Source organism: Lampris incognitus, chromosome 19 (genome assembly GCF_029633865.1).
Source record: "Lampris incognitus isolate fLamInc1 chromosome 19, fLamInc1.hap2, whole genome shotgun sequence".
NCBI classification, from domain to species: domain Eukaryota; kingdom Metazoa; phylum Chordata; class Actinopteri; order Lampriformes; family Lampridae; genus Lampris; species Lampris incognitus.
The window spans coordinates 3744081-3757494 of NC_079229.1; the positions used below are offsets into that span (position 1 = coordinate 3744081).

Here is a 13414-nt window from a genome sequence, read left to right on the forward strand (position 1 = left end):
GCACTCCACCCCGGCTGCAGGCCCCCCTCTCTCCCCGGGCTCGGGCCTCACATCAACATACCCCCCCCCACACACACTCTTCATACCTCCTTACTGAGGCTGGAGCAGTAAGATCAACCCCTTATTGCCCCCTTCTCTGCATCCCTGATACCCCCCATTTCCCCCAGCAAAATAGCACGACCAAATTCAAAGAGCACTGGTTTACTGAAGTGAGCGTGTGCGTGTCAGAGCAAGATAGTTATCCGGGGATGAGTATTGCTTTTGTTTGTAACAATGCTCCAAGCTGAGAAACACACACGCACACACACACATATGCACGCACACAGACACGCACGCACATTCAAAACACACACACACACACACACACAGAGCTACCTTAGTCAAAGGGTCCATTCGTTTCAATAATTTCCATTGTTCATGTTATGAACATTGAGGCCATTTCAAGACCCAGCATAAGTTCAAGATGTGATTAATTGAATTCTATATTATGCTTGTTACTTTGGACAGCTAGCAACATCACACCTTAACATAGGAGCTATAAACACTGATATATAATATAAAATAACCTAATTATGTTTTGGAGCTCCATTCGCGTACTCTTTGAAATTATGCCCAGTGGACGATATGTCATGTGCATTCACGTAGCGCGCACACAGACACACACACTCCTTGGCAACATGAGTACTCAACATAATCCTGTTTAGTCTGTATGCATTGATGTGGGCTGACTCAGTGAGTCAAAAGGGCAAGTTGAGGAGACCCCCCCCCCAAACCAAAGGAAAACTGTCCATGTACCTTCCATAGCCTTCTCTCCAAGCCTGACTCAGTCTTCACTTCTCAGGCCTCCCAGTCCCACTCAGCACCGTTACCAAACCCACCATGGGCGGAATCTGAGCTATTCACCTCGTATAGTGGACTTCCTCCCGACACGACAGAAGTATCTCTGCATCACTATCGGCAAGACAGGTGTGTTAGGGGGTTGTTCCAGCAGTGTGAAACAGGGCTCTGCTCTGTGCTGCTATCTTCTCCGCCATCTTCCAGAGGTCAACACCATGCGTCACGCTCCCTCCACCCAATCTCGGCTGGGTCTGACCGCGGGACCGACGAGGGGAGTGAAGACTGAGACGTGTCTCTTATGGCCTGACTGTGTGAGAGGGAAACTGTATATATTGCATTTAAAGAAAGAAAGAAAGAAAAAAAAAGGTAAACAACAAAACTGAGGATTTTCAAAACGGGGTCATGTATATTTAAAAGGAGCCCCCGTTTTGATAAATTGCACTTGGTGTAGTGTTTTATGAATGTGTAGGATTTAACCTGTGTTTATGAAATATTAGCTTTTTAGATCATAATTATTTATGTCACCCCCCCCAAGCACTGGAGCGGAGGTCTCCCCCCCCTTCTTCTTCTTCTTAAGTGACTGTACATTTCCTGGTTTAATGACGCTAATTTGAATAAACCACACTGGTAAAATGAGTTACCCCTTATGATTTCAAATTCTTCTAGGCCTGGCGTAAACCTCGGCCAGGACAAATAACCCATGTAAGATAGAACTATTAATAAAACATGTGGCAAAGAAGTCCGTCTGTCTCGTATTGCTTGCGTGTGAAACAGGAAGCGACGCGCGGCCGAGCTGGACGCGCCAAAACGCTCCGGAAGACGAGCGAACTCTGCGCATCGCTAGTCAGCCGACTTCCGGTTTCCGCTGCAGCGCTCCGAAAGACGAGCGAACTCTGCGCGTCGCTAGTCAGCCGACTTCCGGTTTCCGCTGCAGCGCTCCTAAAGACGAGCGAACTCTGCGCATCGCTAGTCAGCCGACTTCCGGTTTCCGCTGCAGCGCGCATACCAGTTTCCCGTTGGTTAGCCTGCGCTATTGACAACGGCACAGTTCTCGCGATGGACCCCCGGCTCACTGCGGACGGGCCCCTGGGGAACCAGGGGCCACACCGGGGGCCTTCATGCTGCACGTCACGTGGCCGCTCCGCGTCCGGCCTCTTCCGCGGAGTTGACAAAATACGCGCCATATATTCATGACCTAATCCCCGCATGTGACACGCACGACAAAGGCGAGAGTTTTCAATTAAGATCACCCACTTTATCCGGGGGGGAGGGGAGGGGGGGCTTCACAAAACTCCCTTTAAAATCTTTTAGAGGCGCTAAATTGGTCTTAACATCTGTAATGCCTTGTCGATGGAAACCAGCCCCTTTGTCATTAATGAAGTAACAAACCACTTTATCAAAAAGTCCCCCTCCCCACCTCGTATAGGGTTTAATTCCCCCAAATCCCCCCTTTGGATCTCAGTGGCGACGCAGAACCATTACAGCCATCAATGGCCGCCATTCAGCGAAGTCATTCTCCTCCGTTTGACCCGTCTATGGTGCCCGTCCAAATTGCGTGAAATTACCCGGCGGATTAATTTAGCTGCTTTTGTTGTGTGGCTCGGTGAAAGCCTCCTCCGCGCCCAGGCGACTTGTTTTGCTGGTCTATACGGACGCAGCACCGGGTTATACCTGCTAATCACCCCGTGTATACTGCAAACAAGCAGGAATCACCCCGGACAGGGCAAAGCGGGGCCATTCACTTAGGAAGGGATGCATATTCACATAGTCCCCAACACACACACACACACACACACACACACACACACACACAGGCGCTGCTCCGTGGAGCAGCATGCAAAGGACAACATAAAAAAACAAAAAAACCCCAAAAAAACAAAACAAAACGAAAAACAAAACAATTTTCTCTTATACGCATCCAAACCACCATCCGTGAAGAACTTGATGTTTTTCTGCTTTTCTTTTTAAATTCCCACTCGCTGGTGGACCCAAAGCCCAGCGAAGCGTGCGGCTTAACACTATGGGATTTTGATGAGATTCTGCCGAGTTTTGTTGCTTTTTCATCTTATTGTGAATATAGCTAATGAATGGCAAAACCCGTTTGTCCCCAACATCTGGGGAGTGCCGGCCGCGGTCCGGGGGGGGGGGGCGTCAACTTTCTTCCCAGCGCGGGAAAAAAGGGCGAGAAACCGGAAACGCTGTCATTGGTTCCACCTCTGGCACGTCGCACTTGTTGATGGCCGTCTTTCCGGACACGGCCGAGCCAGCAAGCCCCGGCACTCCCTGGCAACAGCGCGCGGTCTATAAATAATAACAATAATAATACATATTGTAGCGAATTCGGGGGGGAAAACGAAACCGCAGGAAGTGCCGCGGCCGGGGGGCGAGCCCATATCGCCCGCACCGCAGGAGGCATCGCTGACCGCTAGACTAACGCAGGGGTCCCCAATTACCTTTCATAGCGGGCCACTTTTAGAACCACGGGCCACTCAACCTCCAGCAGCATGTTGTTCGTTAGTTTGTTTTGGTGTCGATATGTTGCAGGTATTATAATTTAAACAGAGGTTTTTCATCTATTTTTCGATATATTACTAGTCTTACTTTTACTAAGAAATTAATTTTTTGTTTTTTGGCAGGGAAATAAAAAAAATTCTTCCTTCTGGCATTTCTCCAAAAATTCTCGCGGACCATAAATCAACCCGTCACGGGCCGGACGGGGCCGCGGGCCGCCTATTGGGGACCCCTGGACTAAAGGGTCAGACTCGCGAGCCAGCGGCCAGCGTGTCTTCTTATCCATGCACGTTACACTATTATATATATATATATGTGACTAGTGTCCATAGGCCTGTAATAACGGTGGCTGACATGTCCACACAGCGTCGCGCGCGCCCCATTGGGCCGATGGCCCCTTCTTCCGGTTCCGCTCCGGTTCCCGCGGGCTGATTCCGCAGCTGATTTCGTTTCTTCTTCGGGCGTCGCGGCTCCCATCACCTCCTCGTGAGAGAATAGGCCCAATCACTCCTCATCTCGGGCCGGATCTCTCCTCACTCCGTCCCCGGGAGAGGAGCTCTAAAAAGGCGCTTTGATGAGCGAGGCTCACCTCCCCCCCGGAGGAGGCCAAGCCGTTGAAAGGCCTGAATAGCGGGCCGTGGCACTGCGCTCCCCTCTCGGATCGCCCCTTAATTCCCGTCTCTCCTCCTCTCATCCAATTAGCTCGGTGTATTAAGCGGTTTATGGTCTCATAACCGCCCTTTCACTCCTAACAAGGGAGACACTTTGCAATGGGCCCGGCTCTCCTTTTGACGCCCTCTCGGGTACTTGAATGTTCCGCCGCGCCGTGAATAATGGGGGCAGAATGGGGGCTAATTCCCTCATCACAGGCCGCCTTGTCCGCCGCTTTGCTCCGCGCCGCCATTCTGCTCACAACGACGAGCAATAAAGCTCCGCGCCGCGACACAAGAACACTCGCTCGCCCGCTCTTATTAGCTTAGCGAGGTCGAATTAATGCGCAGACTCAATTTGGCTGGACGGCTTGATCTGCAGACCGGGGGACAAAAGCGCTCCTCACATGGGGGGGGGGGGGGGGAAACGCCACCGCGCACGCACCCCAGCGCCACGGACGTACATTCAAAACAGACGAGATTTTATCTCAGAGCGTAAAACACCCCTGATAAAACACCCCTGATAAAACACCCCTGATAAAACACCCCTGATAAAACATCCCTATTAAAACACCCCTGATAAAACATCCCTGATAAAACATCCCTATTAAAACACCACTGGTAAAACAACTCTGATAAAACACCCCTGATAAAACACCCCTGATAAAACACCCCTGATAAAACATCCCTATTAAAACACCACTGGTAAAACAACTCTGATAAAACACCCCTGATAAAACATCCCTGATAAAACATCCCTATTAAAACACCACTGGTAAAACAACTCTGATAAAACACCAGTGATAAAACACCCCTGATTAAACACCCCTGATAAAACATCCCTGATAAAACACCCCTGATAAAACATCCCTATTAAAACACCACTGGTAAAACAACTCTGATAAAACACCAGTGATAAAACACCAGTGATAAAACACCCCTGATAAAACACCCCTATTAAAACACCTCTGATAAAACACCCCTGATAAAACAACACTGATAAAACACCCCCGATAAAACACCCCTGATAAAACAACACTGATTAAACACCCCTGATAAAATACCCCTGATAAAACAACACTGATTAAACACCCCTGATAAAACACCAGTGATAAAACACCCCTGATAAAACACCCCTGATAAAACATCCCTGATAAAACACCAGTGATAAAACACCCCTGATAAAACATCCCTGATAAAACACCAGTGATAAAACACCCCTGATAAAACACCAGTGATAAAACACCCCTGATAAAACATCCCTGATAAAACACCAGTGATAAAACACCCCTGATAAAACATCCCTGATAAAACACCACTGGTAAAACAACTCTGATAAAACACCAGTGATAAAACACCCCTGATAAAACATCCCTATTAAATCACCACTGGTAAAACAACTCTGATAAAACACCCCTGATAAAACAACACTGATTAAACACCCCTGATAAAACACCCCTGATAAAACATCCCTGATAAAACACCAGTGATAAAACACCCCTGATAAAACACCCCTGATAAAACAACACTGATAAAACACCTCTGATAAAACACCCCCGATAAAACATCCCTATTAAAACACCACTGGTAAAACACCTCTGATAAAACACCCCTGATAAAACACCCCTGATAAAACACCACTGATAAAACATCCCTATTAAAACACCACTGGTAAAACACCCCTGATAAAACACTGATAAAACAACACTGATAAAACAACACTGATAAAACAGCATTGATAAAAGAGCATTGACAAAACACCACTGATAAAACACCCCTGATAAAACACCACTGATAAAACACCCCTGATAAAACACCACTGATAAAACAACACTGATAAAACACCCCTGATAAAACACCACTGATAAAAGAGCATTGATAAAACACCACTGATAAAACACCTCTGATAAAACACCCCTGATAAAACACCACTGATAAAACAACACTGATAAAACACCCCTGATAAAACACCACTGATAAAAGAGCATTGATAAAACACCACTGATAAAACACCACTGATAAAACACCACTGATAAAACACCTCTGATAAAACACCCCTGATAAAACACCACTGATAAAACAACACTGATGAAACACCCCTGATAAAACACCACTGATAAAAGAGCATTGATAAAACACCACTGATAAAACACCCCTGATAAAACACCACTGATAAAACACCACTGATAAAACACCACTGATAAAACACCACTGATAAAACACCACTGATAAAACACCACTGATAAAAGAGCATTGACAAAACACCACTGATAAAACACCACTGATAAAACACCCCTGATAAAACACCCCTGATAAAACACCACTGATAAAACACCACTGATAAAAGAGCATTGATAAAACATCACTGATAAAACACCACTGGTAAAACAGCATTGATAAAAGAGCATTGACAAAACACCACTGATAAAACACCACTGATAAAAGAGCATTGATAAAACACCACTGATAAAAGAGCATTGATAAAACACCACTGATAAAAGAGCATTGATAAAACACCCCTGATAAAACACCCCTGATAAAACACCACTGATAAAACAGCATTGATAAAAGAGCATTGACAAAAAACCACTGATAAAACACCACTGATAAAACACCCCTGATAAAACAGCATTGATAAAACATCACTGATAAAACACCACTGATAAAACACCACTGATAAAACAGCATTGATAAAAGAGCATTGACAAAACACCACTGATAAAATACCACTGATAAAACACCCCTGATAAAACAGCATTGATAAAACATCACTGATAAAACACCACTGATAAAACACCACTGATAAAACACCACTGATAAAATACCCCTGCTAAAACAGCATTGATAAAACATCACTGATAAAACATCACTGATAAAACAGCATTGATAAAACAGCACTGATAAAAGAGCATTGATAAAACAGCACTGATAAACCATCACTGATAAAACAGCATTGATAAACCATCACTGATAAAACAACACTGGTAAAACACCCCTGATAAAACACCCCTGATAAAACAACACTGATAAAACACCACTGATAAAACAACTCTGATAAAACACCCCTGATAAAACACCCCTGATAAAACACCCCTGATAAAACACCCCTGATAAAACAACCCTGATAAAACACCACTGATAAAACACCCCTGATAAAACAACCCTGATAAAACACCATTGATAAAACACCACTGATAAAACACCATTGATAAAACACCACTGATAAAACAGCATTGATAAAAGAGCATTGATAAAACAGCACTGATAAAAGAGCATTGATAAAACACCACTGATAAAAGAGCACTGATAAAACAGCATTGATAAAAACACCCCTGATAAAACACCATTGATAAAACATTACTGATAAAACAGCATTGATAAAACATCACTGATAAAACAGCATTGATAAGAGCATTGATAAACCATCACTGATAAAACAGCATTGATAAAACAAAACTGATAAATCACTGATAAAACACCACTGCTAAAACAGCATTGAGAAAACATCACTGATAAAACAGCATTGATAAAACACTGATAAAACAGCATTGATAAAACAGCATTGATAAAACACCACTGATAAAACAACACTTATAAAACACCACTGATAAAACACCACTGATAAAAGAGCATTGATAAAACACCACTGATAAAACACACTGATAAAACATTATTGATAAAAGAGCATTGATAAAACACCCCTGATAAAACACCACTGATAAAACATCCCTATTAAAACACCACTGGTAAAACACCCCTGATAAAACACTGATAAAACAACACTGATAAAACAACACTGATAAAACAGCATTGATAAAAGAGCATTGACAAAACACCACTGATAAAACACCCCTGATAAAACACCACTGATAAAACACCCCTGATAAAACACCACTGATAAAACAACACTGATAAAACACCCCTGATAAAACACCACTGATAAAAGAGCATTGATAAAACACCACTGATAAAACACCACTGATAAAACACCTCTGATAAAACACCCCTGATAAAACACCACTGATAAAACAACACTGATAAAACACCCCTGATAAAACACCACTGATAAAAGAGCATTGATAAAACACCACTGATAAAACACCACTGATAAAACACCACTGATAAAACACCTCTGATAAAACACCCCTGATAAAACACCACTGATAAAACAACACTGATGAAACACCCCTGATAAAACACCACTGATAAAAGAGCATTGATAAAACACCACTGATAAAACACCCCTGATAAAACACCACTGATAAAACACCACTGATAAAACACCACTGATAAAACACCACTGATAAAACACCACTGATAAAACACCACTGATAAAAGAGCATTGACAAAACACCACTGATAAAACACCACTGATAAAACACCCCTGATAAAACACCCCTGATAAAACACCACTGATAAAACACCACTGATAAAAGAGCATTGATAAAACATCACTGATAAAACACCACTGGTAAAACAGCATTGATAAAAGAGCATTGACAAAACACCACTGATAAAACACCACTGATAAAAGAGCATTGATAAAACACCACTGATAAGAGCATTGATAAAACACCACTGATAAAAGAGCATTGATAAAACACCCCTGATAAAACACCCCTGATAAAACACCACTGATAAAACAGCATTGATAAAAGAGCATTGACAAAAAACCACTGATAAAACACCACTGATAAAACACCCCTGATAAAACAGCATTGATAAAACATCACTGATAAAACACCACTGATAAAACACCACTGATAAAACAGCATTGATAAAAGAGCATTGACAAAACACCACTGATAAAATACCACTGATAAAACACCCCTGATAAAACAGCATTGATAAAACATCACTGATAAAACACCACTGATAAAACACCACTGATAAAACACCACTGATAAAATACCCCTGCTAAAACAGCATTGATAAAACATCAGTGATAAAACATCACTGATAAAACAGCATTGATAAAACAGCACTGATAAAAGAGCATTGATAAAACAGCACTGATAAACCATCACTGATAAAACAGCATTGATAAACCATCACTGATAAAACAACACTGGTAAAACACCCCTGATAAAACACCCCTGATAAAACACCCCTGATAAAACAACACTGATAAAACACCACTGATAAAACAACTCTGATAAAACACCCCTGATAAAACACCCCTGATAAAACACCCCTGATAAAACACCCCTGATAAAACAACCCTGATAAAACACCACTGATAAAACACCCCTGATAAAACAACCCTGATAAAACACCATTGATAAAACACCACTGATAAAACACCATTGATAAAACACCACTGATAAAACAGCATTGATAAAAGAGCATTGATAAAACAGCACTGATAAAAGAGCATTGATAAAACACCACTGATAAAAGAGCACTGATAAAACAGCATTGATAAAAACACCCCTGATAAAACACCATTGATAAAACATTACTGATAAAACAGCATTGATAAAACATCACTGATAAAACAGCATTGATAAGAGCATTGATAAACCATCACTGATAAAACAGCATTGATAAAACAAAACTGATAAATCACTGATAAAACACCACTGCTAAAACAGCATTGAGAAAACATCACTGATAAAACAGCATTGATAAAACACTGATAAAACAGCATTGATAAAACAGCATTGATAAAACACCACTGATAAAACAACACTTATAAAACACCACTGATAAAACACCACTGATAAAAGAGCATTGATAAAACACCACTGATAAAACACACTGATAAAACATTATTGATAAAAGAGCATTGATAAAACACCACGGATAAAACAACACTGATAAACCAGCATTGATAAAACACCACTGATAAAAGAGCATTGATAAAACAGCACCGATAAAACAGCATTGATAAAACACCACTGATAAAACATCACTGATAAAACACCACTGATAAAAGAGCGTTGATAAAACAATACTGATAAAACACTGATAAAACAACACTGATAAAACACCGCTGATAAAAGAGCATTGATAAAACACCGCTGATAAAAAAGCATTGATAAAACACCACTGATAAAAGAGCATTGATAAAACACCACCGATAAAACAGCACTGATAAAAGAGCATGGATAAACCATCACTGATAAAACAGCATTGATAAAACAGCATTGATAAAACAGCACTGATAAAACAGCACTGATAAAACACCCCTGATAAAAGAGCATTGATAAAACACCACCGATAAAACAGCATTGATAAAAGAGCATTGATAAAACACCCCTGATAAAACACCACTGATAAAAGAGCATTGATAAAACACCACCGATAAAACAGCATTGATAAAAGAGCATTGATAAAACACCCCTGATAAAACACCACTGATAAAAGAGCATTGATAAAACACCACTGATAAAACACCCCTGATAAAACAACACTGATAAAACACCCCTGATAAAACACCACTGATAAAAGAGCATTGATAAAAGAGCATTGATAAAACACCACTGATAAAAGAGCATTGATAAAAGAGCATTGATAAACCACCACTGATAACACATCACTGATAAAACACCACTGATAAAACACCACTGATAAAACATCACTGATAAAACAGCATTGATAAAAGAGCATTGGTAAAACATCACTGACAAAACAGCAATGATAAAACATCACTGATAAAAGAGCCTTGATAAAACATCACTGATAAAACAGCATTGATAAAAGAACATTGGTAAAACATCACTGACAAAACAGCAATGATAAAACATCACTGATAAAAGAGCCTTGATAAAACAGCATTGATAAACAGCACTGATAAAAGAGCATTGATAAAACAGCATTGATAAAAGAGCATTGATGAAACAGCACTGATAAAACAGCACTGATAAACCATCACTGATAAAACAGCATTGATAAACCATCACTGATAAAACATCACTGATAAAACTGCATTGATAAAACATCACTGATAAAACAGCACTGATAAACAGCATTGATAACACATCACTGATAAAACATCATTGATAAAACAGCACTGATAAAACAGCATTGATAAAAGAGCATTGATAAAAGAGCATTGATAAAACAACACTGATAAAACAGCATTGATAAAACACCACTGATAAAACAGCATTAATAAAACAGCATTGATAAAACAGCATTGATAAAACAGCACTGATAAAACAGCATTAATAAAACAGCATTAATAAAACAGCATTGATAAAACAGCACTGATAAAACAGCATTAATAAAACACCACTGATAAAACAGCATTAATAAAACAGCATTAATAAAACAGCACTGATAAAACAGCACTGATAAAACAGCATCGTCCAGGATATGGTACGATGACGGCACTACAGCTGATGCGGTTAGATACATATGTACATTATGGCCCTGGGCTAGAAATGTACCGAGACACACAGCCGCTCTATCTGTTGCAGAGTGAATCATGATTTAAACGCTTTAAGTGTTCAACACACTTAAAGTTGGCTTCACCAGTCACGGTGGCTTCAAGTGATTTGAGCAGCGTGCACTCCACCATGGAACAAAATACCACACCTGTATTATAACAACAGTGTTCCTGACAAGAAATGCAGACAGGGAAAGTCTTGTACAGGTTATATACATACGGGCACACCCACACATAGAACACACCCACACATATATATACACACACACACACACATACACACACAGAGGATACAAAGAAGCAGGACGTGGACATATCATATCCGTTTCAGCTTTATTATGGCATCAGTATCAAAACATTCTCATCAACATTCCCAATCTGAAATATTCTAGATTAAAAGAAAACAAAAAAAACATTACACAAACCTGCCCTTGACAAAAGTGGGGTACATGAGAAAATGACTCTCATTAAAAACACAATCTGCATGAGAAGTGAGGGAGTGCAGAGGGATGAAATGACATCACTTAAACAGTGGTTGGGGAGGAAAAGGAGATCAGCTGTTCGATACGGAGACAAAAGAGCCGGTGCACAGCACTGATAACCCCCCCCCCCCCCCCCACTCTTCTCCTGCTCTTTCTATTGCAATCACATGCATGCATGTGCACAGGATCAGGCTGAATGGGAGTAATCAGAACAAGTGTCCGATCTCTACATGTGCCCGGTGGTCTTAGTGACCTGGATCCCCAACATTGGCTTATTGCTGGCCTTTGGAGTATACTGGGTATTCTGAGCAACCCCCCCCCCCCCACACACACACACACACTATACTGCACTCTCCTCAGTGCCACCACACACACACACACACACACACACACACACACACACACACGCTATCCTGTTCTCCCCCTGTTCTTTACCTTTGCCACCACAGGTATGCTTATGTGTAAACACACACACACACAATAGGCAGTTCTGATTGCTACCCCCCTTTGCCATACACTGTCGGGATGATGGAATCATGGCAAGGGTGAGTGACAGCCTCTGTGGGTGGGTGAGAGAGAGAGAGAGAGAGAGAGAGAGAGAGAGAGAGAGAGAGAGAGAGAGAGAGAGAGAGAGAGAGAGAGAGAGAGAGAGAGAGAGAGAGAGAGAGAGAGAGAGAGAGAGAGAGAGAGAGAGAGAGAAGAGAAGAGAGAGAACGAGAGCGAGAGAACACTGTACTTGAGGGTATTGGGAGAAGGAGAGGATGTGATGGCCCTCCTGAACTGCTTTGTAATAGACCCATTAGATTCAGGGGTCCTGATATAGGGGGCAGGAGGTCATAGGGTTCGCCAGTTACATATACGGTCCACTATGCATCATTCAAAGGAAAGCAACACTGGAAAACCAATACAAAAAGACAGAATTAACACCAACAGAAACCTCTATACAACATAATAAAAACAGGCTTGGTCTAACATAAAGATCACAGGCAGGTTAAAACGGCTTCACCCACGCCTGCACCAAGAGTCATCATTAGTTGTGAAACGCTACCATTACTGTAGAAATACAATCCACTCGCATTCAGCTTCCATCGTACAACTGAACAGAGGAGGTCAGCCTTCAGTGTCTCTCCGTCCATCTTGGTTGGATGCTCCTGTTGCTGAAGCTTTTTGCCGGTCAACGAGAAGCCATGCAGAGCTGGGTGGTGAGGTACCCTGCCCGGTGGTGTGTGTGTTTGTGTATGTATTTACTTGAGGGAGGTGAAGGCCTGGAACAGTTTGGCCAGGTTAACTTCCGAGTAGCCACTAGAGGCCAAGGTTTTGTCTGGCACCTCCTTTAGTCTCCTGTACGCCTCCTTTCCTGCCTTCCACAGCTTAAGACGATCTAGAGGGAGCACAGGGAGTAAAGAATGATGAGAGAAAGGAGATAGGAGAGTAGAGGAGGATGAAGTTAAGGGGGAGCAAAGGAGTGGGGGATGGGAGAAAGTAAAAGAGGCAGAGCAGAACAGGGAGACATTATCATCAGCGTTCAACTGAAGATCACT

General features: G+C 42.0%; 1 protein-coding gene across 1 annotated transcript in view; it reads right to left on the reverse strand.

Moving 5' to 3' along the window:
• Nucleotides 1-12253: 12253 nt before the first annotated feature.
• Nucleotides 12254-13414, reverse strand: part of pola1 (polymerase (DNA directed), alpha 1) — an 85137-nt gene continuing 83976 nt past the window's right edge. Inside the window, exon 37 of the mRNA XM_056299836.1 lies at nucleotides 12254-13254. Within this exon, the coding sequence (XP_056155811.1) occupies nucleotides 13118-13254 (137 nt within the window). The 3' untranslated portion in view covers nucleotides 12254-13117. The remainder of the gene's footprint in view (nucleotides 13255-13414) is intronic.